At 35.2% G+C, this 24,952-nt stretch overlaps 3 protein-coding genes across 3 annotated transcripts; all 3 read right to left on the bottom strand.

Moving 5' to 3' along the window:
* Window positions 1-4,907: 4,907 nt before the first annotated feature.
* LOC148601575 (uncharacterized) lies at window positions 4,908-7,734 on the bottom strand. The gene is made up of 3 exons (XM_088554413.1): window positions 6,876-7,734; window positions 6,061-6,126; window positions 4,908-5,376 (listed from the first exon to the last, which is right to left on the bottom strand). The coding sequence occupies exons 1-3, from the start codon at window positions 7,732-7,734 to the stop codon at window positions 4,979-4,981; spliced, it is 1,323 nt and encodes a 440-aa protein (XP_088410539.1). The 3' UTR covers window positions 4,908-4,978.
* A 7,693-nt stretch (window positions 7,735-15,427) lies between these two features.
* On the bottom strand, window positions 15,428-17,285 carry LOC148601576 (uncharacterized). Its single transcript, XM_088554414.1, has 3 exons — window positions 16,418-17,285; window positions 15,998-16,063; window positions 15,428-15,696 (listed from the first exon to the last, which is right to left on the bottom strand). Exons 1-3 carry the CDS (start codon window positions 17,283-17,285, stop codon window positions 15,428-15,430), a joined length of 1,203 nt encoding a protein of 400 aa, XP_088410540.1.
* Window positions 17,286-20,855: 3,570 nt separating this feature from the next.
* Window positions 20,856-24,689, bottom strand: LOC148601577 (uncharacterized). Its single transcript, XM_088554416.1, has 3 exons — window positions 23,828-24,689; window positions 21,989-22,045; window positions 20,856-21,145 (listed from the first exon to the last, which is right to left on the bottom strand). The coding sequence occupies exons 1-3, from the start codon at window positions 24,687-24,689 to the stop codon at window positions 20,895-20,897; spliced, it is 1,170 nt and encodes a 389-aa protein (XP_088410542.1). The 3' UTR covers window positions 20,856-20,894.
* Between the last annotated feature and the right edge of the window lie 263 nt (window positions 24,690-24,952).

Consider the following 24,952-nt stretch of genomic DNA (forward strand, 5'->3'; position numbering starts at 1 on the left):
ATTACGTATTGTATTTTTCACCAATGCATATAATTGTTATACATTATTGTATATATGTCTCTCTTGAACTATGTCATACGTAGTTTATGCAAATAAAGTTCATCACCTGAAAACTCATACTTCTTAAGTGGTAGGTTAGCATTAGTTAACTGAAGTGGGGTATAGGTATATCAATTATTCATCATAGTTACTTCCTGGAAACCTTAAACAAAGGCTATTAAAACAAGAATAGCAAACATAATCATGTTAAAACGTGATAGTTCAAACAATAATACAATTCACTAAGTAAAATGAGTTGAAATCTGTAAATCTGAAATTTCCCTTTTTAAATTTTGTCGTCTTTGGGATATGCAAGTAGCGAATTTTAGCATATATTCTAGACCATGTAAATAATTATTGTACATACATATCTTCATTATAAATGCTATATACGGTAATTTGTGTTCATATTGATGCATATTTAACGGGATAGGAATACCATTCTTTCGCCTCAATGATATCTCTGTTAAGTGTTCCATTACACATGATATCGCATGCTCTTGGCTGTCATAATTGTATGAAATATTTAACAGGTAAGCTTTTAGAACTGGGTTTCTGTTCGCTTATAAAATCATTTACTTATATGATGCCTGAACATCTCCACCATAATCAAAATTTAATTCTTCATTGTATTCTTGATCTGAATTTGATACAGAACACTCCAAACAAGATATTTACCAGTTTGGTGCACCAAGTTTTCTCGGTGCATGATATTATAATTTACTTTTAATTAGCTTAATGTTTTTTTTTTATTTGTTTTTGTTTTGTTTTGTTTTGGTATCACATGTTGATTGTTGGTACTATCGTCGTCGTCACCCTTGTTATTTTCACCCGTTTCTTTGTTATCGTCCTTCTAACTTCCGCGTCCTGACAATAACATTACTCAAGCTCAATACAGCGAAAGTCATTCTTCAATCTTGTATCAATTTTAATTCTTCAGTTCTTTCGAAATTCTCGGACATCATTCAAATTGGAAGTGACTTTCAAGACAATCGGATAAAGTGGCGTGGCCAAGAAATAGTTGGTTTGTACTGTGCGAGGCGGGTGCTATCAAGGTCGCACTCTACAGTTGTACATGTAGTATTTATGTAAAAATATTTTAATTGAGCCTTTATCATTATAATTATGTTACATACTGATAAATATATCTATAGATGAACTTTCATTTCAATTCGATTTTGTTCTAGGGTATTTGTAAAGTTGATACATGTGAAATTTCCAGGAATAGTTGTAATTGCTGGTAGAATTTTTTTTGTATTTTTGTTTGTTTGGATATTTGTCATTATTTATATGTATTGTTGCTACGGAAATCAGTTTTTGACGCTTAATAAAGTATTGTATACGTCAGAATGTTGTTTCTGGCAATTAGCCGACTTTCTTTTACATAGACAAATTGTTTAAAATTTTAAATTTTACCACTTTCCATCATAAGCTTTACGCTAATTGCCACAGCCTCGTAATAGGCGATGCTTGTTCCCTCGTAAAAGTCGATACTTGTTCCCTCATAATAGGCGATGCTTATTCCCCCGTAGTAAGCGATGCATGTTCAGCCTCCTGAACGTTCGTTTTATCCTGCAAAGGACGCATTTTCTGCCAATATTGTAAATCGATATTGGGCAGTTATTTTTAGAATAACATGGAACTACTTTTTGCCTTGGAAACTGTAAACAATATGGCGGCCTCCGTGTCGATGTCGCTTAGAAAAGCAGTCATACCTTTTGTACGTTTTTTGCATGGAATATTTCTCCTCATTGGTAATAAAATTTTGAATATTGAAATCAGTCGTGACTTGGTTTTATGTGGTGTATAAATAAATGATGTCTGAGTATTTTGCATTTTTTGTGTTATTTTGTATAACATCCTTCTCGTTCCGCATTCCACTGCTGACGACCGGTAGTCGTCCACAAATGTCTTCCGACAGTGAAACGGAGCCTGCATCGCAATTTAACATGGACTGGTCGCCGACATTGAATTTCAATAATCTTAATGTTTACATGCATCCACCTCCGAATTCCATGCCTGAATGACTCGTTTCGTGACATCATGATACAGTAAAAGCGTTTGACAAGACTTGTCGACATTTTTATCCAGGTGTAAAACAGTTATCTTTTTCATTTATATTATTGTGATGTGTGGTTTTCACACATGTAAAGTTCAAAATAAATCATAAATTTATAACTCATTTTAGCGCCCATTGTCAACAAGTGCTTCAGAAAAGTTACGCAAAAAAGAAATAACTTAGCCCCACAACCGTAGTGTTGTATAAGAATCATTTTTCGGCGTGGAATTATCAAGAAAACCTTTTTCAAAATACTTTTAAAGTCATTTACATTTATACATATATTCAGGTTACAAATACAGAAAGCATTTTCTCCCGAATGTATTATATTAAAATGAATTGGTAGACCCGCACGGGTTTGCATACCCATACTGTCATTAAGATATTACTTCGCGCTGAGTCGTTAGAGGCGCAATAGGGGTACTTTTTGTAAACCACGTAAAAAGCGATTTTACATAGAATTGACTTCAACCAATATTTTTTTATTTGCAGGATAAACACAATACAAAACCAGTGTCCTAGCATATCGGAAATATGGGTTACTCGGCGCGAAACACGCGTAAATCGCTCGGTAAAGCCTCTCGAAACCCCCGTTTCTTAGCCTCATACCCATATTTCCGATATGCTTGGACACTGAATATGTATTAGCCGGGTTGAAAGGGAGAAAATATCACATAAATTGTATAAGTATATAGTAAAGTATTTACTAAATTAAATTTGGCAGTTGTAGTCATGAATATTATTGTCAAGTGTCAACATATCAAATATACTGTTCATAGAAGTAAGTACAGACAAATTTCCACAAAAAAAACTTTGCACTGTGTATTAAACTTTTCTTTTTATTTGATTTTATTCAAGGATAATTGTAATGTTGACATATGGAATAAGAAGAGAATAATACAGTCTCCTGAACGTTCATGTTATCATTATTTCGTGGTATTTCTTTTAATCACGTGCATTCATGATACCGGACGTGAGGCCTACATGTGCAACTTGTTCGCCAAGGTGTCTCTATAAACGTAATGAAAATTTGACCAAAAGAAACAAGATGTCGTTAGTTTGCTGGTATGATAATTTTGTTTTTGATGGGTTGGAGTACTTTGATTTCGTTCTTCAGCTGATCTTGTTATCACAAATTCCATAAAAATGTCTTGTATCAATGAATACAAAATTTGATCCCCCCAAAGAGGAGCTATCTTTTTTACAAACTAAAAAAAAAAACAGTAAAACTACATGTATTTTTCACGTCCATATATAAACCGTACAACAAGCTGTTATACACCTTAAGGAGGTAGACCTAGGGTAAGGGACGTAACTCATGAAATCAGTGATGTTTGTATTGTATTCAATTTCACCAAAGCCTCTCAAGCTTTCTTTTGAAACCCAATGAAATGAATACAAGCTAATTAGATGCTTACATAAGATTGATGTAAGGGTAACTAAGGTTATAGCGGTAATCAAAAGAATGTAATCCAGGGACAAAGACCAGACATGGAAAACAGACATACACAACAAAGAACATAAAGCTACTAAAATCATACATACAAAGTAACAAAAGCAAATAAGCAACCCGGACTCCACTAAAAACTGGGAGCATGGACCAGGTGCACCAGTAGGGTAAGCGTCCTCTGCTTTTGTAGAAACACCCGCCGAGTTGCTCATAAAATGTTAAGTCCGGGGTAGACAAACAATGAAAGGAAAACTATGACCCGTTGAATAAATCAGTTTTCATGGTGCTGATGGATATACCATAACGATCCACGAGTTCATGATGACGACCATAAAACTGCTGTAGTGATGACTTCAATCTTGTAACAACATAACCCTGTTCCAGAAGCCTATTTGTTAGAGTTCTAGCGCGATACAAAAAGTCTATGTAGTTTCGGCAAGCTCTTGCATAACGCATGAGTTCTGATATGAAAACTCCATACGCAAGTGCCAAAGGGATGTTACAACAGATGAAAGGAAAGTTGACAATTCTGAATGAAAAGTCATCACATTTGTCGTAATGTTTGGTCAATAGTTTTCCTTTACCATCGATTTCTAAGTGTAAGTCAAGATATGAGGCTGACTTCACAGTGTCTGTAGTATCCTTTATCTCAAGTTTTTTTGGGTAGATGCGATGTATCAAATCCCCGAAATTAGGAATGTTTAAAGATAATACGTCATCTATATAGCGGAAACTGAGATTGAAGGATCTAGCCAAACGATATTCTTTCTTTCTTATCAGATCAGCTATAAAGTCAGCCTCATAAGAGTGAAGGAATAGGTCAGCAAGTAAAGGAGCACAATTTGTTCCCATTGGAATGCCGACCGTTTGTTGAAAAACACGTCCACCACACTGGACAAATATGTTGTCGATTAAAAATTCCAGCATTTTGTAAACATCTTCCTCTGTATATTTGGAAGATGATTGGGAATTATTTCTTACAAAGTATGAGGAATCTCTACCAAGAACTATATATTTGTATCTAGGTGTACCATCTTTTTTTTGGAAAAACAACGATGTATAATGTTTTTAAGTCGGGATTTTAACTGAGTATGGGGAATAGAAGTATATAGTGTTGAAAAATCATAGGTTTTAATGCTATTATATTCAGATAATAGTCTTGAACTGGTTGTCTCCAAAAGATCTTTCGAATTTTTCAGGATCCACATTGAATTGATACCACTACGGGAGTAACAAGTGTTGTGGTAGGACTGCAGACCCTCTTTGACAGTTGTGAGTATAGAAGTTAAAAGTTTTGAAAGAGGTTTGTAAAATGCTAAATACAAACGTTCCAATGAGTTTTAAGAGTTGTGTCCCTTACCCTAAGTCTACCTCCTTAAACATGTTTTAGAAGCAGGCATGCTACTTAAACATACATATACTAAAATATTTTAAAAATCGAATGCATGTATTGAAGGGTCAGATCGAGGTGACCTCAATATATTTTTCTGTGAAACTCGTCTTTCCGTTGCAGTAGGTGCAGTTTTGCTTGCCCGATTCATTTGGTTTTCACTCATTCGCCTGGCAGACCTGGTCATTTTTCTTTGATTTGGATCACCCGTCTTGCTTCGAATGTTTGGTTTATTTGCATCATCGTCTGATAATTTCTTCCATGTGCCAATATTTCCCTTTTCTGCTTCCGGTGAGCGGAATAATCCCGCTGCTCGTGCCTTCCTGAAGTGATGAATAACCATGGCGAAAGCAACGCAGGAAACTATCAAAACAATTAGGGTGAGGCCATAGGTCATTAATAAGGTCAAGGTCATACAACTGCCACCTACAGCAAAACCTGAAAGAAGAAAGTTTGTTTTATGAGTTGAAAACGTAATTATTATTTATACCGATGCTGAAAGAGAAAGGCAATTTAAACTTTAAAGCAAGATGTTCAATGCAATTCTCGTCTCGTCAATGTCAATCGATAAAGAACCCAGGAACTCTTGGTCGCGGGGTATCAATGATTTTCTATTGAATAGACCCTTTTGTGCTAACCGTTGGGAGGTCGATGAACTCGTGTAGAGCATGCTCAATATACACTTTGTGTGTTCTACCCAAGCCCCATTTCGCGGAAGTGTATATTAAGCATGCTCACCAACTTACCACAAAAGGGTCTATTTCGCGAACACTACTCCAGATACAAATCCTATAATTATGCTTATTAGCAAAAAGGTCGAGTTACCAAAATGGTAAAAAAAACACTGTGTGCTTGTTTTGTTTTAATCATGACCATCAGATATTAATTGAAGGAGACTGCGGACCTTGTTACTATGGTTAAATGCGTTTGTTCTTATATATAGCCTCGCGCTAACACGAAAACTTGCATTTAATTAGTCTAAGAGTCGTCCTTTGTGTCGTCTGTGCCAGTGTCGTTGAGAAACTTGTAATGTGTTCACTTATATCGGAAAGCTACATACCTTTCTTCACACACATTCAATTATGTATGTGTTGTCGTTAACTTCACAGTTGGAAAACTTACCAATTTGTCCGTCACAAACATTGTACTCCACGCATGTTTCTTGGTAGTATTTAGCCAGTGGTTTATCTGAAACAGCCAAAATACACAGTATGCTTTTATATAATCTATTTATCAACTATAATATTATCAGAGCATAATCTACTCAGAAAAAAACCTTCAATTTCATTTAAACATTTAGTACAAAATACTATTTTGCTTACTAATTTCAATGGAAAATCAGGGGAAGCGACCGTATAATGTTATACTCAATTTGCATGGAAGCAATAGAATGATTCTCGGAAAAGAACTGACGCGTCCGAAATTGACGTCAGTAAAATCGCATTGGTATCAAGTGTAGACGCCGATCATTCCAAAACCAAGACATTTAGTTGTAAGATACAATCAACTACTGCTGTACAATAAGGATAAATTTTAAGCCTACTTAATGAATACCTGTTACAAAAATGTACTTAATTGTATGTCAATCTACAGGGCAAGGATTTTGGTTGGTTAAAGTTGAATTTTGTGAGCCAATGGCCACCGGTGATCCTCGCATTCACTCTTTCGTATATTATAAAAATTTAGTTGTCAGACGGGAAGTTGCCTGTGCCTAATCAATTCCCAAGATAAAACGCACACAATCTTAAATCTAATGTTAAAATGTTAAAATAGCAAATAGTTATGACAAATAGTTTCAGAGAAAGCTTTCATAAAATAAGTGTTGACGGACAGACGAACGGCCTAGAATGTTACAATTACCCCCTCTGGTGTATCTCATCCGTCGGAAAGGGAGTATATATACATTTTTAGTAGATCATATCTGTATGTTAACTTACTGAGTACATCTGCTGGGTCAGTACACACAAGATCACCACTCAGTGTTATATTGTTCGATTCTGCATAATCTATGAACCAGAGATAGCCGCACGTGCAATACCAACTTATTCCGTGGAATTCCACGTGAGAAAGCGCATCCAAACCGCTAAAGACATTCTCTTGGATTTTAGTAAATGAGTTATGGTTGAGAGTGATTCGTTTCACTTTTTTCAAAGCAGAAAACATATCGACTTGTGTTACTAGCATGTGAGCACTTTCAAGTCGCAAACTTTCCATTTCTGCCATACTAAACAACGCTCCTGCGGCCATTGTCGATCCCGAGAGCTGAGAGTTTATTATGCCGAATTCTCCTAACGGACTTGCGTATTGATTCATCTTCTTTACATTAAGTCCATTGAATGCATCCGCTTGCATGTTTGTTATCGAACCACCGATAATATGGAAAAGGTTTACGTCAGCAAAACCCGAGAATACGTTTGCCGGAAGTGACAAGATACCACAGTCGGTTATTTTCACTTCATCTATAAAACTAAAATCTGTGAAGGCTGCACTACTTAAAATGACGTCACTATGAGCGAAGCACGTGATATGTAGACTCGGAACGTATCGGGAGTCAAACGATCCCGTATTGATGCTTGTGAAGCCGGAAAATGTACCAGATCCGATGGTACCGGTTACATCTTTGAGCAATATTCGCTGTGGCTCGCCGTTGTTAAATTGTGAGTACGCCAGCGGGAGTGCCCAAGACCTCGCACTGCACGTGTACAACACTTCTGTAGAATCGTAGGAGCATCCAGTCGGCGCACCATCATGGCCTACTATTACAAGAATGCACACCAGACATTGGAGGACCCTCATAATTTTTGGTCTGAAAACGGAATAACAACCATCTACTCAAACAAAAATCGTTCCATTTTCTCTGCTGTTTTAAGTGTTCATTGCATCGAACCAGATAAAGGTACAATGTACTATGTACATGTATAAATTACTGAGTTCAAATTCTTGCATACAAAGATTAAAAGCTTTAAATAAGATTAACACACCGTAAAATTTATATTATTAGCTTAATACATAGCTATGTTTAACAATTACACCATTTAAGGCTAATCGTAAGTAAGAAAAATAAAACGCGGTAATATGTTAATTACATATATTTTTGCAGGGGTTGTCTTTCTTTAGTCTTTAAAAATGTTTATAAATACTTAATATGACGGTTTTCGAATTACTTCAGCAACTGGGACATTACTTTTGTTGATGAAAAAAATATTCCCGCAAAAAATCGTAACGTCACCGATCAACGGGTTCTTTGCATTCATTGTTTTGATTGTAAGCAAATCATACAAGAATATTTACTATAGAAGTGCACAATAGTATAATTTTTGTAAAAATCATTTTCAACATTGGAATAAGACTTCCATGACCACTATGATTCAAAAATCAGATTGTACCAATATTGATAGTTAAAAATCAACATTTTAAGTAATTATTCGTTTATGCCAGTTTCCGGCCATGTAATGTGATGAAAAAGTTGGCTTGCCTACTAAAAAGATTTAACTTCGGCAAAAAAGGTTTACAAGATGTTACAATCTTCACTCGTCAAAATAAATTTGCGTGTGTTTTTTATACGGACATATCCGTTACATGCTTCAACAAACTAGATATTTTGTCAAAGTTATGATATAATACGCTTTAATATTTGGAATATTAAAGTTGTCGACGCATGTGTTCACAATATCCTGCAAAGAATAATGTAACGAAATAATTAACAGTGTTATTCACCGAACTGAAAAAAAAACCTTACACATTTTGAATCCATTCTGCAGTAAGATTTCTACGTCATGAATAGATGTTTGCTACCAAAGTAAGCAATCACACATTTTACTTGATATCATTCGCAATCCCTACTGATTTGACCAAACTTATATTCAAAGCCGAATTTGATATAAACAGGCCGTACCCCCTTTGATAACTAAGTGTTGGATTCTGCAAAAATCATGCACAATTGAAAAAAAGACTCTTAATCAGTAAAAACACACGACTTTGACGATGTAGGCACATAGTTTTTGTCAGACACGAGGTAATTAAAGCATGTCAAAAACTCACAGGATTCAGTGGCGGATCTGGGGCCCCCTCTTAGAAAAAAAAATTGTTAAAAAAATTGTATGTGTGTTAAATCACGAAAAACACTCACTTCGTGATCTTCACCGGTGATCCTGTCACGAAATTGTTTTTGGGGCCCCCTTACCTAAAATTCTGGATCTGCGACTGAAATTCACTTTAAAACTAAGAAACAGTTACAGGCCACATAACCAGTCTTTGTTTGTCAATTGGTTGTTGCTCTTTCGAGATAAGTATATAGATTGTGTATTAAATTGTCCCTTTTCAAGAGTTATCGTTAGTGGTTTTGTTTTAAGTGGCCGATTTTTGTTGGAGATGAAGGTACGGTTTTCTATAAAAAAAAGTCCGAACTAATTGCAGAAAGGACTATCATTACTTAAAACTATAACATATGTACAACGAGAAAGCACCGTTTGTTCGATGGGTTTTGTTCACAATGAATGATTTCTACCATAGGCAGTGTCTGCATTTTATATGGACTAGCACTCTAAAAGGTGACAGAGGTCGCAGAAAACTGAGTTCAAAGTTACAATAGAATGAAAGGGGTAAAATGTGTTATCTCCATTTGATGATGAAATTGGACTGTATTTCCTATAATTTATACCTCGAATTACTGACACTTATAAAATGATAACCATTTCCGCATTTCAGATCACATTTTGAAAAAAAAGTTTTGATGAGAGGACTAGTGTGATTTTGTTTCCACCGCGATTCACCCACCGCTTGATTCTAACAGAAAATAGAACTTGAACTGTTTTGCAGATTGATGGGATCTAAATCCACCCATACCCATTTGAGTGTCTATATTTATTGTATTTCGGTAATTAAAATTGAATCATCTCCAATCTCCACCGCAGACCCAATAACCTCCTTCGTGTAAACTCTAAACCACTACGCTACTATGCTCCAGCTGTTCAAAAGCTATGAGATCAGTTGTACAATCCAGTATGTAAAAATGTTCCACAAATCTTCAACACAATTCTTTTCAAGTCAGCGAAGTTTTTGTTTGTTTCTTTACTTACTTACAGTCTACCAAATGACTGTGATGCCTACAGTGTGTGTGTTGCTGTCTTCGTGATTGACTGGATAGAAGTTTGCTACGAAAATGAAGCGAAAGTGCGTCATTCTTTCTTACCAATTATAGCCTTTCGCACAGTTAGACTACTGCTGTCTTAATGATAAAAGAGTCAAAGTGCACAAGAGAAAATTCAGACAGATTTCGAATTCCAGACAGATGATACCTTTACCAGAGAAATGAAATTATCGAAGGAAAGAAATATATTATCCTGTACAATATGTAATAGGAAAACAGCACATGGCGTTTCTGAAATGATAAGATACAGTCTAGATATACTTATAATAAGTGAATGTCGATGGAGGGATCAGGAAAGATCAAAACACAGTCAAAAGGGACAATCATTATAATATATACTGGAAGGCAAGATAACCACCACAGCAAAGGAGTTGCTCTAGGCAAGCAACTAAGACTTTGTATAAATGTGTACCAATACGCAATAGAATAATCACTGCAGAATTTTGGTTTAGATTCATCGATATAACAACAGTTCAAGTATACGCACCTACTCAAAATGCAGATAACATCAAAATACAACTTCTATAAATCTCTACATACAGTACTGACATGACACTGTAGGTGACCTTTACGTCAGAGTGAAATAACAGTAGAGGGCGGTATCCAGCGGTGGTTAAATGATAAACAGGAAGATAATGAACAACGATTCACATATACACATCACTTTGTTTCATCAACAACTTAACAATTGCTTCAACAATGATCAATCATAAAGATAATTAAGCATACAGATATTGCGATTTTTTTTTATAATTTAAACTAAAATTGCGATTTTTATGTTTGCGTTTAAATAAATATCCAGGATCAATAATATTTAAAAGATCCATGATGCGAGTTTTAATTATTGCGAATTGAAGTCAGTCGCAATTTTTGCCAAACATGGGTCTTTGTTAAATGGCGAGGAAAACTCAGGGCAGACTGCAGCTGACCCCAAAACATTCAATGCATTACTTTATGGTACAATGCATTACAGTATGTTACCATGCATTACAGTACGGTACAATGCATTAGAGTATAGAACAATGCATTACATTATGGTACAATGCATTAGTGTATGGCACAATGCATTGAAGTGTGGTACAATGCATTAGAGTATGGTACAATGCATTACAGTATGAGCAGTACAATGAGCAGGATGAAGTAAAAGAAAGGCAGAATAAAATAAAGACTGTGTATAATGAGTCTGCAAGGAACATTACTGGCCACCAAAAAAAGAAAAAAACTCCGGATGGAAATGTCAAAAGAGCTAGAAACGGGTTGAAGAGAGAATATCACAAAAGCACAAAGAAGACGAAACAATTCAGAACGTCTAAGATCTAAACTCAGAGAGAAAGACAGCAAAAACAAAATAGGGAAGTAAAGGGGAAAATATGACAAAAGGAGATGGAAAAACGATATGGCAAACGACAAAATAAAATCTGGCAAAAATGGGAATATGGTAGGAGTTTATGGTATCATCAAAATACTTGGCAGTGGAAAACCAAAGACAATAGATAAACAAAAAGGTGAACTTTAAACACAATCCAAAATGATATCTAGATGAAAGGACTGCTTCGGCAAAGTAATGAATGTACAATTAATATAATTGAAAAAAAAACGGGTAGAACTAGCTCCTAACACAAGTCCTTCTACTATAGTTGAAATAGAAAGTACTCTATAAAAGAAATGAAAAGGGGAAAATCATAAGGGGTTGACAACATCGAGAGTGTTCATCGTGATACCTCTAAGGAAGTTCATGACACATATCACATACAAGATAAACTGATTAAAAATCTTGTATGAAAACAATGGATGCTGTGCTATTGATGGCATACAGATATGATGAATATGTCAAAGAGACAACAACCCCACCGGGAGGAAAATGTCAGCTTAGGGCTAAACTTGAGTCTTTGTTGAATGACGAGGAAAACATAAAGACATGCTGCAGCTGACCCCAAAACGACATTACATAAATTATTATTATTATTATTATTATTACGAGTTAAGCAAGCGTGTGACGTGTCATACTTACTGTTCCTTCACACCATTGATTGGATAAGGAGACAAAGCACAGCAGACGACAATACAGATATAAGGGGGAAAATGACAACAAAATTAACTTACTCCTAAGCACAAAAAAATCAGATGCAAGGAAAGGTCAACAGGCTTAAGAGTCATGCAACATCAACAGGACCGAAAAGTAATGTTCAAAAACATAGTTTCGTCTAAATTACAAGAACAATCAATTTTTAACAATCATGAATTACATTGTAGGAAGTTGATGATGTGATCTCGGTACAAAAGTTGGCAATACAGGATGCACAAGGAGGGCATATGTGGGCACGCTTAGACGTGCTTTTTCAAGCTAGGTACGGTATGAGGCACTAGCCAAAATAGTAGAAAGATCAAATATAAACTATTCAAATTTAACGTAATATCCACCCTTTTATACAGCTGTAAACATGGAAGATGAGAAAGGGTGGAAACACATTTGTTTAAACTCCTTCCAACGTTAAACGCTTGCCGCAAAATATCACAAACAAAACCTGGCGGGTAGTTACATAAAGTGAAAATCATCAGCCTTCATGCCATGTCTTGAAGAGGGACATTACACACATCCAAGAAGTGACCCGACATGGACACCAGCGGGGAAGAGAAATAGAGGAAGACCAAGAGAAACATGACTGAGAACTGATGAAAGATAGGGGGATAGTCTTGGATTAAGACCGTAGACAGAGGCAGCTAAATCAGTCCAAGACATACCAATGCGGAGAGGACTTGTACACAGCACTAATTTCTTCAAAGAGAAAAGGATGTAAATACGTCAAAGTTATTGTCATCACTTGGTGGGTCGTCGTCCGTTAACAATTTTTCAAAAATTGTCTCCTCTGAAACTTCTGAGCCGAAGTATATGAAACTTTGCGCAGATGGTCCTTATGGTATCTTGCACAAAAGTTGTGTTTAGATTTTTATCCGTCCAAAAAATGGTATCGCCGCCGTTACCAATAATAGAACATAGTGGTCAGAAAAAGCTTTTCGCATATATCTCCAAACATCGTAAGGTTTAGCCAAATTCTGACATGGGCTAAAAGTGTGCAGCATAATGAGATCTACCTGTGGTCAAATTTACGTTTCAATCTTTAAAGCCATGTTGGAGTAATTACCCCTTTTCGACGTTTTTTTTTTTTGGTTGCTATTTTTAATGTTATTTCTTTTAAGAAATTTTCTCCTCTGACACTACTTGACAATTAGATCCAAACTGGGTATGAATGTTCCATGGAGTATCTTGCATACAATTAAAGTGGGGATTTTTTATCCGTCGAAAAACATGGCTACCGTTACTAAAAATAGAACATAGGGGTCAGACAGTAGTCTTTCGCAAAAATCCCCAAAACCGTTAGGTTTAGCCAAAATTATGAAACAAGTTAAAGTGTTCGGCATGTTAAGATCTATCTGTGATCAACTTTTCAAGTTATTGCCCTTTCTCGACGTTGTTTTTTTTTGCTATTTGTAATGTTATTTCTTACAAAAATCTTCTACTCTTGAACTACTCGACTAATTGAAACCAAACTTTGTATGAATGTTCCTTGGGGTATCCTGCATAGAACTGATGTAGGGATTTTTATTCCGAGAAAAAAAATGGCCGCTGTTACAAAAAATAAACATAGGAGTTAGACAGTTGGTTTTTTTTTTTGCATATATCTCCAAAATTGTTAGGCTTTGCCAAATTCTTTAGATTGCTGAAACGATCCTTAAGTTATTATAAGGCTTAGAAAAGTCTTCAGGGATCAAAATTGTCAGACGACATCTTCTAAGAGTTGTTGCCCTAGAAAGCTGAAAAATGACGGTTTTTTTAGTTTTCATCCAATATCTTGAATACTATGATAGATAGAAGAAAACTTTCAATTGAAGAAATGATCCTTATGATAAGCCATACCAAAGTTTTATTGAGTAAAAATTGTTGGACAAGTCCTTGTTAAATTCATTGCCGTTGAAAGCCAAAAGTTAACCAGGCGAGCGATTCAGGCTCCTGGGAGCCTCTTGTTTATATAAAGGGGGCTCTGTACTGAGAAGAAAAGTTTTTGAAATAGTGGTAATACCTTAGACCTCTCTGTTGGCGTCCATGGCCTGGTTGTAAGCAAGTCTAAGAGCGTCAGCACAATAGCTCTGCCGTTAGAATGGCATACCTTAATTCTGTCCTAGCACTTCGAAGGCCGAGAATCCCGAAGTCTGGACTCCTCTACCAAATTTAGTATAACTAATAGCTACAACCACTAACAGAATATCCGTACGTGACACTCGTGCAAGAAATTTAGAGCTAAAGCCGTAAAAAAACATCAAAGCAACACAATATACCTGTTCAGGAGATCGAATAGCATTTCGATCACTGTTAACCTTATCCCTAAAGATTATATCTTGGCCCCCCTCCCCCACCCTTCAACTTTAATGCAAGGATAATTAAAAGTGAATTAAAAGTGAGAATTTCGAGTTGTAATTGAGCACTAATATGAGACAATTGCTATTTGGTACTCTCCGGAAGATACACAAATTTCATTATACCAGTACAACTTCAAAAACTATTATAACTAATCTTGAAACGGTCGGTCTGTTTGGTCCGACTAGTCACATGTCCATTTTGTAGATGCGCAGGATTATTTTTCAACAAAATGGTATGTCAGTGATGTGTTTTGAATGATTTAAATGCTGATTCACATTAATTTTGTTTTTGAATCATAGGTATTTATATATTAAGTACCAGTACACATAAATTTTAGGCACGTCCTATGGTAGAGGTGACTAATGGTGTTGAAAACCCCACAAAAACTAATTTTTTTTCTATGTATGTTATATATCACGATAGGCCTTTCGGTATACATAACTATCTGTATTTTTTTTAGAAAACATGCATTCATCACCCACCAAAATAAAACCGAAACCAAGAATAGCAAGTACTATCTTTAAAAAAGAGAGTCGACGCAGTTCTTTTTACTTATAATTTTCTACATTTCATTCAGGAAATAACACATGGCACGTACTTTCAAATTTTCTATGCAGTTTTTTCGAATGCCACTAAGTTATCAGTATTTGGCCAATCGGAAAACAGAATTACGATTAGGTGACTTGCGTTTCCATAGAACAGCGTCCCTAAAGTCAAAGGGTAAAAAGCGAAACTATACTGCGTCGGAAAAACGTTTACAAAGTGCCAATTTCATGCATAGTCTATATATTTTTATCACGAATATATAACAGCCAAATGAAATATTAATGTTGCTTAAGGTATATTTGAATATCATCTAACTTAAAGTGACCAAACAAAAACAAATTTATTCAATAAATAATACTTTTAACCCCCTTTACAAATTAGGCATGAGTTTCTACAGCATCAATGTTACTGATGCTGGCCTTCTCCGGAAGTTCCGGTGCCTGATTCATTTCGTTTTCGTCCTGGTTATCTTCCTTCTTCCCTCCAGCAGGTGGCGCTGGTTTGTTGGGTTCGATTGTGTCACTGACCTGTCGTTTGGTATGGATGATAAGGCCAAGGGCGACACAAGAGATGACTAGTGTTATCAGGAGTAGGATATAATTTACTAGCTCAAAAATACTCATACACCGACTACCAATGGCAATTCCTGAAAATTGAATTAATATATAAACAAAGCGGTAATCATGTCAAAGAAACAAATATTGGACCAACGATACTGTGGGATTAAATCAAACCCCTTGTGTCTGCAAAAGAAGATTTCAAAGCAGGCGATGACAGAAAATAAATGATGGAAACTGTAAGAAACACAATAGAAAGCTAAAAATAAATACATTTTAGTAGAAAAGGGTATTCAATTCATTTACACGTCTTGTGCTTAATTGTTGTACTTTACGTCTATTTGTTTGAAAGTTTCTTGATATATTTTAGATTAAATTTCACAAACTTACCCGTAATGCTGCCACAGACATCGACTGTAATGCAGGAATCAGTGTTATATTTAGTGGCTCTTTTATCTACAATTTCAATATACATTTGACCATAAAGTGTTTTTTTTTGTTGTTGTTGTTTTTTTTTCAGTTTTTTTTATGATTGTGGTTTGGCAGGTTTTGATGGTTATTGGTTTCTAGTTTTTTTCTAATATAATGTTATAATCTTATTCCTTTATAATCACAATACTGAGCGATATGAAATAAATAGATGCTAAGAACGGTTGCTTGTTTTTGATGCGTTTCAATTTGATTTTGTAGGTCATTACTCGCAAAATACGTAGCATGCGTACATTAAATTTTCCTTTGGTTGTTATTTTAAAAAGTTAAACCTATTACATTTTAAAATGATCTAACTATATAATATATACGCGAACTTACGTTGGTAATTAACCGGGGTTTCACAAACAATATCGCCATTCATTGTGATATTGTTTTCGTCCAAGTATTCAAGAAACCATAAATTGGTACAAGAACAATCCCATTTTATCCCGTACATATCTACGTTGGAAAGAGCCAAAACGTTAGCGAAGACGTTGTTCGGAATACTGGTAAAAGTGTTGTAGCTGAGGGAGACATAGTTCAGCTTGCCAAGAGCATAAAGCATGTCTGATGTTACCGTGGACAGGTGTGCATTTTCTATTAAGACTCTTTCGGTGTTTGCCATATTAAACAACGCTCCGAATGCAAGGGCGCCTGATGTCAGTTCGGAATTAATAATGGCAAACTCTCCAACTGGGTTCGGGACTGTCGTCATTCTTTTAACATCTAGTCCTTTGAAACTGTCGGCCACCATATTGGAAATTGATCCCCCTAATATATGAAATAGATTAACATCACCGAAGTGTGCAAAGACTTCAACTGGCAGGGATAAAATGTCACAGTTAATAATCTTTACTTCTTCGACATAACCAAAATCAGTGAAGGCGGCCTTATCTAGAATCAGTTGACCTCCAAAATAACACATGATGTACAATGCAGGTGCATAATCAGGATCAAAGGTAGCTGTGTTGATGGAGCTGAATCCTGAAAAAGCCGGTCCATTAGGGGCACTATTTGAAATTTCTCCGTCAACATCTTTCAGCATGAGTCTTTGTGGCTGCGCGGTCGTAAAATCGGAGAACACCAGTGGTAAACTCCAGCTCCTGGCGTTGCAGGAGAAGAGGATTGTTGATGAATCATACGTACATCCGACTGGATCCCCACTGACAATGTCCAGAAACAGAAATATAACGAGAAGAGGCGCCATTTTGTTTCAATAAACGCTCGCTACATCTTGTTTTGAAATCAAACCGCCATTTTGAAATTTGAGGTCACTTTTCTAAGGCTACAAATCGCAAACGTAAATTCGTTCAATATAATAATCGGTGTTTTTATAATCTCTTTAACATGATTCATATAAGTATTTAGAATACTTAGTGTACTTACTGTAATGGTGGCCAAAAGATCAAATATTAAAGTAGGTCAAAAATAATCTTTAATAAAAATAGTGTTATTGTGTAAGTTTTAATTTCTCCTACAACAAAAGAATATTTAAATAGGTGAAATATACATGCACATGTATAACGAAACACCATGATGAACATCTTACCAAAATATAATCCACTTATCAAATATATAAACCCTTCAAGTACAACATGTAAAGAACAGAGATCACATCTGGAGTTAATTGAGAAACAATTAAACATTTAAATGTTTCCTAAAATATCATGAACAAAATAATGTTTTGTTGACACATGTAGGAAAAATTGAACCATGTTCAGTGGTGGGTCCACAGATTTCGAAAAGGGGTCCAGACAATTATCTTACTCCCCTCTTAATTTGCACGAATTTAACAAAATTTTAACCCCATCCCCAGATCCGTCACTTGTGTTACTTACCTACGTCACCAAGGGTGACAGTAGGTATTGCAAACTCAACGCAGCGGCAGTCTTTCGTTTCCTCTCCTACTAACCGCTGCAAACAGGCATTTCCAATTTCTCTGACATTATTAAGAATCAAGCGTTGTTTGACAATGGAATAACTCGCGTAAAATTATTCACATTTTCCCGACTGCAAGATTCTTGCATTTTCTGAGAGGGCTGGCTTCAGCGTCTAGGGTGAATATCGAACGCCATACGCTGTGTCGGAGCTTATAGGTTTAGTAGCTGCTCCACTCTGTCCGTCCGTCACATTGATTGCTATTCAGTTTGTTTGATATGCAGCTCAAAAAGAATTTATGCAATATTATTCAAAGTTTGCACATTGATTATATACATGTTGCACCTCCTTTTGTGGAGAAATGTAATTATTTTTTTACTTCATTTGAGCACGTATAACTTGGCAATTTTCGCCATTTATGTTGTGAACTGTACTTTTTTGTGTAATCTGTAACCCAAAAAGTATTAAGACAAAATTATTCAAACTTTGAATAATGATTACATACATAATGAAGATGTTAACCTCTTATCATAGAAAAATTTGATTATTATTTTCTTACATTCTTAGCTTGGTGAATTTAGCTACTTTTTGACATGGTATACATATTGAAGACACTTTTACGCTGACAAATATGATTTTGACGGTGACGCAGGTTCAACCATGCTTTGGTCTTGCTATCTGTTTTCAAAGCGTTTAAAACCTATTGTACAAATGTTTAGGATCTATTGGAAAAAAATAAATGCATTGTAACATACATAATTATGCTAATAAATCATTTGTTTACTAAATAGACTCACTAGGTAATTGATAGAGTGTTGATCTAAAAATATCTGTTTCTGAAGATTGCAACGGAAGATTCATTCTATTAAGAAAGATACTTGCACAAGACAAAGTCATTCCGCAAATAAATGAAATCAGTGTTTCGACATTTTATGAAATGAAAAGCATAAGTTTAACTTGATATTCTATGCGTGAGTACAGTCATTTCTTTTGATATAAATGAAAACTATACTCGGAGTTCCGGTTTTGCTTCTTTGCGTATTTTGCCTCTGCCCTAAAAGTTATTTTAAAGTAAATATTGTGTTTTTAAAATGTGAGAGTTATTGATTTTATAAATTAATATTTTATTGAAATTTATATATCAAGACAATGCGTTTCGATTTTACAAAAATGTCATGGGCCGTTGGGACCAGGATTTTTTTTTATCACAAAAAATATTATTAAATCATTTTGTTTCCATATTTAGGTTATTATGTGTGTTCTCAGACATGACCGCTTGCTATTTAATGCTGTTTTTTTCTATGGTTTGGGGGTTACAATATCGTATGCACGGCGTATTTTTCCAATCGCAACCACTCGGCCTTTATCTTGTGAAGAAGGATACATTTTAAGAAAACGACGAGTAGTTAAGAATGCTAAAATTGAATTATGGGATATTGCACCACGCTTCGAACTCTCCAACTTCCAAAATACATTCTAATTTAGGTCTTGAAAACTATTTCTATCCACTTTTCATTCCTTATGAATTTAAAGTTTCTTTCAAATATGCCACAAGAATTACCCCAGTTTTTTTTAAAAAGCTAATCTTGTTCATGCAGTTTTTTGAATTTATACATCGATTCATCACATATCATAAGATGTTTAATTCGTCGAATAAATATAAACATGACGTTTTCTTTTGATATTTTTTGTTGTGTATTGTAATGAAGTGAAGACGAGTATACATACTATACCGACATTTTCATTCTTCTATTTTTTTTTGGAGTTATTGACTATTATCAGTATGTTTCAACTATACAAGACCTTGTGGGCAATAATCTTCTGAAACCGCCTAATGGATCTTTCAGGTATTTTGTATGATGTATTGAAATGCAGTATAGATATGCATACTACACTGCCATTTTGATTCTGTCAATTTTGTTGGAGTTATGAAACTTATTGTAGCATGTTTCAGCGATAAAAACCCTTGTGTTGATAAAACTATTCTAAAAGCCATTAATTTAATATATGGTATGGTATAGTGTAGATGTACATCCTATACCTCCATTTTTATTCTGCGAATTTTGTTGAAGTTATAGGACTTTAGACTATTTTTAACATGTGTATATCAATACAAGATCTTTGGATGAAACTATTAAGTCGAATTTTTATCCATCATTTTTCCATTAATCCAATTTGAATATTCTAGTATTTCCACAAGCGTCCAATTTCATTCACTTTATCTGCCTCGGCAGGGAATACATGTCTTGTTTTATCTTGCATTGTCTTGTATAGATACATGTATATTTTGATTGTTTTTTCTTTTGCTTGTTCTATTTTCCGTTTTGTTTTTTTATCTTTTTAATTACAATTCAATGTTAAAATCAGGCAGCCGGTGGAACATCATTTTTTTCTCAATTTGATCTGTTTTGCCTTCAATATATTCTATACGTATTTAATACATCCGAAAAACTATAAGTAGTACTTTTTCAAAAAAAAAATCATATTTCAAAATTTAAAGTAGGTCTCATAAGATTGATTCTCAACTTTTATCAAATATAATTGAAGGAATCGTAAAAAGCGTTCAATATTCATCTTGAAAAATGGGTAATTGGACCTACATGTAATAATAATCAACTGCCTTTTGTCTTAAACTTGAAAGAAATGCGGGGGGAAAATAATACCCTTTGTAGCAAGAGGAAAGGCAAGCGTAGCTATACTAAAATACAAATGTACATAATAAATTCATTATTTTTATAGTAATCATTTTATTTCCTCAAATATTAATTATTATTACATGCATACAATATGTACATGTGTATAGACGGCAATTATACATAAAACCTCAAACCTCAAAATATTTTATTAGGATTCTTTAAGTATCCGAATGACACTGTCGAAAAATTACCGAAACCCGAATTGAGGTTGATATGAGAGTAATCAAGGGGACCAAGATGTATCAACGACCATTATGCACTGCCGACGCCCCTTTCATCGGCGGCTTCACCGATCGATTGTTCTGCATTGTGTCCTTTACCTTTGACCAGCCGCTGTTCCGTTTCTTCTCCAAACTGGCCGTAGCAGACGACAACTGTCGTCGGGTGTGACAGATTATGACCAGAGCGATAGTCGACACGATCAAGGTTACAAAGCTCAGTGAACTGCCGATAATTTCATATATTGTCATGCACGTGGGTCCAATGGCGATGTCTACAAATGAAAAAAAATGAAAAAAAAAGTGTTGTTTTAAGACAGGAACCCGTACACAGCGTTTGTATCTAAATTCTATCGTTTTCACCACGGCCTAGATTTCTTACTAGTAATTAATTCTTCAAAGGTTAATTAATTTGAAAGAGTGAATAACCAAAATATTATCACTAGTGCCGAAGAACACCTAGATTAACGAGTGTGCGGAACTTGTTCCGCGCACGAGGTAAATCCTCAAGCGTTGACACGAGTGATCATATTTTTGTTATTCACGATAACCAATTGATTATCCTACTTATGATGAAGATTTTCTGCATAATTTATCGATATTTTCAACATGAATTTCAAATTCTGTGATTGGCGGATTAATATCAAAGTTGTGACGTTTCGGAGGAGAAAGTCCGAAAGTGAGATTACTTATTTAATTCGTTTCACAGTGTGAATTCTCGAAATTTACTACTTGGGAACATTCGATAAAACACTGCTATCTATATAATAATGGTTGTTTAACCTACTCACTAGCTTATAATTAACCACTTTCTGATTCAACTACTGCGTACATGTATATCAATCCGCAAGTCATTGGCACTAAATATACTCGTTACAAACAAATCCGTGAATTACTTATTTTCGTAAAAGGGCATGGTTCAGCTCTGAGTAAAAGCTCATAAACAGCGAGTATAGTATAGTATAGATTTCATTATGTAGGCTTTAGAATGTTTGTTAAATTTAATTTTAACCTAACAGAAACGTAGAAAATATAATTGAATTTCACTTCCGACATTTCAAGATTAATGCAATCTGAGAGGACCAGTCTGAGCCGCTATTCGGAACTTGTTTACTTACGTGCACAATCCACGGTGGTAACACATGAATCCGAATAGTACTTTGCTGCCTTTTTGTCTATAATAAAGTAATTAAGTGTATAAAAACATTTTGTATTATGTTTATAGAACATAAATGTATCGATAAAAAGAGATTTTTTAAAAGAAGGAAGGCAAATTAAGTCCACGAAAACCTGGCAGTGGGTGGCACATGACAAATTTTGCGTTTTAAGAAAACCCATTTATTTCGCATTGCAAATGCATCCTTTCTCAAAGTTCTATGTTGGTTTTTGATTAACTGCAACAGTTAATGAGAAATGAATCAGAAAGCACTGAAAAGCATTGGAAAGGGGCGATAACTTTTTCATTTTGTGCAAAATTTGGTTGCTTTCTTAGGGAACTGTAAAATCGTTTTCTGAACCATCCATTGTCGATTGTACTATAATTGCACATACATATGATATAAAACATAACAGTGCACTTTTGGAACAAAAAAAAATCCGTGGGATAAAATTCACTATGTGTCATCCATATCATAGGAACTGACTGGTTTTTAAATGGACAGTTTCTTAATAGAAGTTGTCTTGTTTTTGAATCAATGTATATTTGCAAATTTTATTACATTGAAAACCTTCTAAACCGAACTACTTTTGGACTGTAATATTTGTTCGGTAAAGACAAGGGTTCGGTTTCTGCAGGTTAAAAGTACATTGTATATTTAAATGTGGACTCTTAAAGATTAAAGTGTTAAATCAACGCGTGGTCGTTTTTTACAGGGTTCTGTTATGACCGGTTTCACTTTTTGTTTACTAGGATATGCATTAAAATATAGAAAGGAAAAGGGTGATGAATCGTCTCGTTTTCTGATTTCATTTGAACGCAGACGAATTAAGAAACATCCTTATACTAGATTCTTTTTTATGAAAAATAGTAGCTTCTCAAGGTAGGAAAGGTACATATATATAAGGAGAGTGGATATGACGAATATGTCAAAAAGACAACAATGCCACAGGGATAAAATGTCAGCCCAAGGCCACCCATGTGTCTTTAATAAACGAGAAGGAAACCCTCACACCACAGGGTAGGTTGCAGCTGGACCTAATACATCACTATACACATGTACAGGCAAATAGTTGACCATATATACTCTAGTACAATGTAACATAAATTTAAATGATGAAACGAAACGAATACATACAGAGGCCAGAAATTCCTGACTTGGGACAGGCGCAAAAATTAAGGCGGGGTTAACGTACTTTGGCGTGATCACCACCCTCCCCCTTTAAAATCTGGTCACTGTGGAAAAATATTACACAGTTTAACACACCTAAAATCAGTCCAAAAAGGTTTGAGTCCCTTTTTACATGGGTATACAGTGTAGACGATATTGTGCTACAATGTACTAAATATATTTAAAAGATGCTTAATTAAGTATTTTTATACAGGTTAAACTGAAGAGAAGTAGTGATTCAAGTAGTGATAAACCAAAATGTAGACAAATTAACAGTGTATATATATGCATACAAAAATTTGAAATACACAACATTTACATGTATAACAAGATAAAACTAATATAAGCATGGAATCAACAGACACGGAAGATTGTCATTATAAGTCTTATTTGTAAAGTTTATGAAATAGCTAAATTCTCTACTTGATCTATATGGAATGAACAAAAGTCGTTTTTATTAAGGCTCAAGTAGCTCAGAATCAAGTTCGTGGACCCACGTATTTTTTATTAACATTTTATAGTGACTATGTTAGTTCAAGGTCATCTTTGAGAGACTTGAAAAAAAACCTATTTACAAAAACAAATATATTGCATAATTCACCTTAAGGAAATACTTCAAAGAAATCTTACTTTCATAGGATGCAGGAGTCTTGCATATCGGTCCTGTTGTTCTGATTAAGTTCTTTGATGCATACTCTAGCACTCCAAGATTTGTGCAGGAGCAATCATACGGGTTTCCCGCCAAATTTAAATTTGACAATCCATTAAGGCTGTTGACTATACTATTGTCTAACGTTGTAATGGCGTTGTCGGCGAGGGATAAATCGGTAACAGCTACAGTCAGACTAAATGCGGCACTGTCGAGGGTAGTGATTGCGGTGTTCTCGACTTGAATCTTTCTTGCTTTGGTGAGAGCATCAAATGCACCCGTAGGCACCGTGGTGGGTGCCAGTGTGCAGTCTTTGATCACGAACTCGCCCTTGGGTTCGGGAGCTGTTGTTACTGGCACAATGGTAAGTCCAGTAAGAAAATCGGCTGAATATGTTGTAACGGAACCACCTTCAATCCTTAGCGAGTTTAGCGTTCCAAAGGGAGACAACATACCGGAAGCCAATGAAGCAATCGCGCAGTACCTGATGGTCACTTCCTGTAGATAACCCATATCTGTAAACGAACTTGAACTAAGGGTTAAGGTACCAGATGAACTGCATTCTATTTCTAAACTGGCCGGATAGTTAACGTCAAAAGAACCAGTACTGAAACTTGAAAACCCAGAAAATTGTCCAGTAAAACTTCCGGTAAAACTGGTTATTTTAAGCCTCTGAGCTAGTGGACTTGAGAAAGACCCATAGGCTAAGGGTGCCGTGTAACTTCCTTTAACACAAGTATAAACTCCAGTAGAATGGAAGGTACCATCGTATGTACAACCAGTTGGACCAGCTGCATGCGAGACCAAAAACAGGGTTATCAGGATCGCTATCTGTTTCAACATTGTTCCTCTTTTTTTAAGATTTCATCCAGAAAGTGACATTTTGTTAGTGTAGTCGTATTATGAACCCATGCATACATGTACATGTACCCATAACCAAACAGATTAGAACGGTATGTCGGTAATTGTGTAAAGATTAAACAGATTAAGGAATTAAAGAGAAAGCCCATTCATTTTTAATATTGTACGGAAGCGCATAATTGACATGAAATATTTTCAAAGACCAAATTTTTATTTTGACGCTTGAAAACATATTTTTTACTTCC

Source organism: Perna viridis, chromosome 12 (genome assembly GCF_037379345.1).
Source record: "Perna viridis isolate PV_CMFRI_1.1 ecotype Kerala chromosome 12, ASM3737934v1, whole genome shotgun sequence".
NCBI classification, from domain to species: domain Eukaryota; kingdom Metazoa; phylum Mollusca; class Bivalvia; order Mytilida; family Mytilidae; genus Perna; species Perna viridis.

Bases quoted from the DNA above. Each gene is read 5' to 3' on its own strand.
- LOC148601575 (XM_088554413.1), bottom strand. From the start codon at position 7,734: ATGAGGGTCCTCCAATGTCTGGTGTGCATTCTTGTAATAGTAGGCCAT. The intron at 6,127-6,875 runs GTAAGTTAACAT...TGGCTGTTTCAG, and splicing joins TGACCCAGCAGATGTACTCA to ATAAACCACTGGCTAAATAC. The intron at 5,377-6,060 runs GTAAGTTTTCCA...TTCTTCTTTCAG, and splicing joins TGTTTGTGACGGACAAATTG to GTTTTGCTGTAGGTGGCAGT.
- LOC148601576 (XM_088554414.1), bottom strand. From the start codon at position 17,285: ATGGCGCCTCTTCTCGTTATATTTCTGTTTCTGGACATTGTCAGTGGG. The intron at 16,064-16,417 runs GTAAGTTCGCGT...TTGAAATTGTAG, and splicing joins AACCCCGGTTAATTACCAAC to ATAAAAGAGCCACTAAATAT. The intron at 15,697-15,997 runs GTAAGTTTGTGA...TTCAATTTTCAG, and splicing joins TGTCTGTGGCAGCATTACGG to GAATTGCCATTGGTAGTCGG.
- LOC148601577 (XM_088554416.1), bottom strand. From the start codon at position 24,689: ATGTTGAAACAGATAGCGATCCTGATAACCCTGTTTTTGGTCTCGCAT. The intron at 22,046-23,827 runs GTAAGATTTCTT...ACTTTATTATAG, and splicing joins GACTCCTGCATCCTATGAAA to ACAAAAAGGCAGCAAAGTAC. The intron at 21,146-21,988 runs GTAAGTAAACAA...TTTCATTTGTAG, and splicing joins TACCACCGTGGATTGTGCAC to ACATCGCCATTGGACCCACG.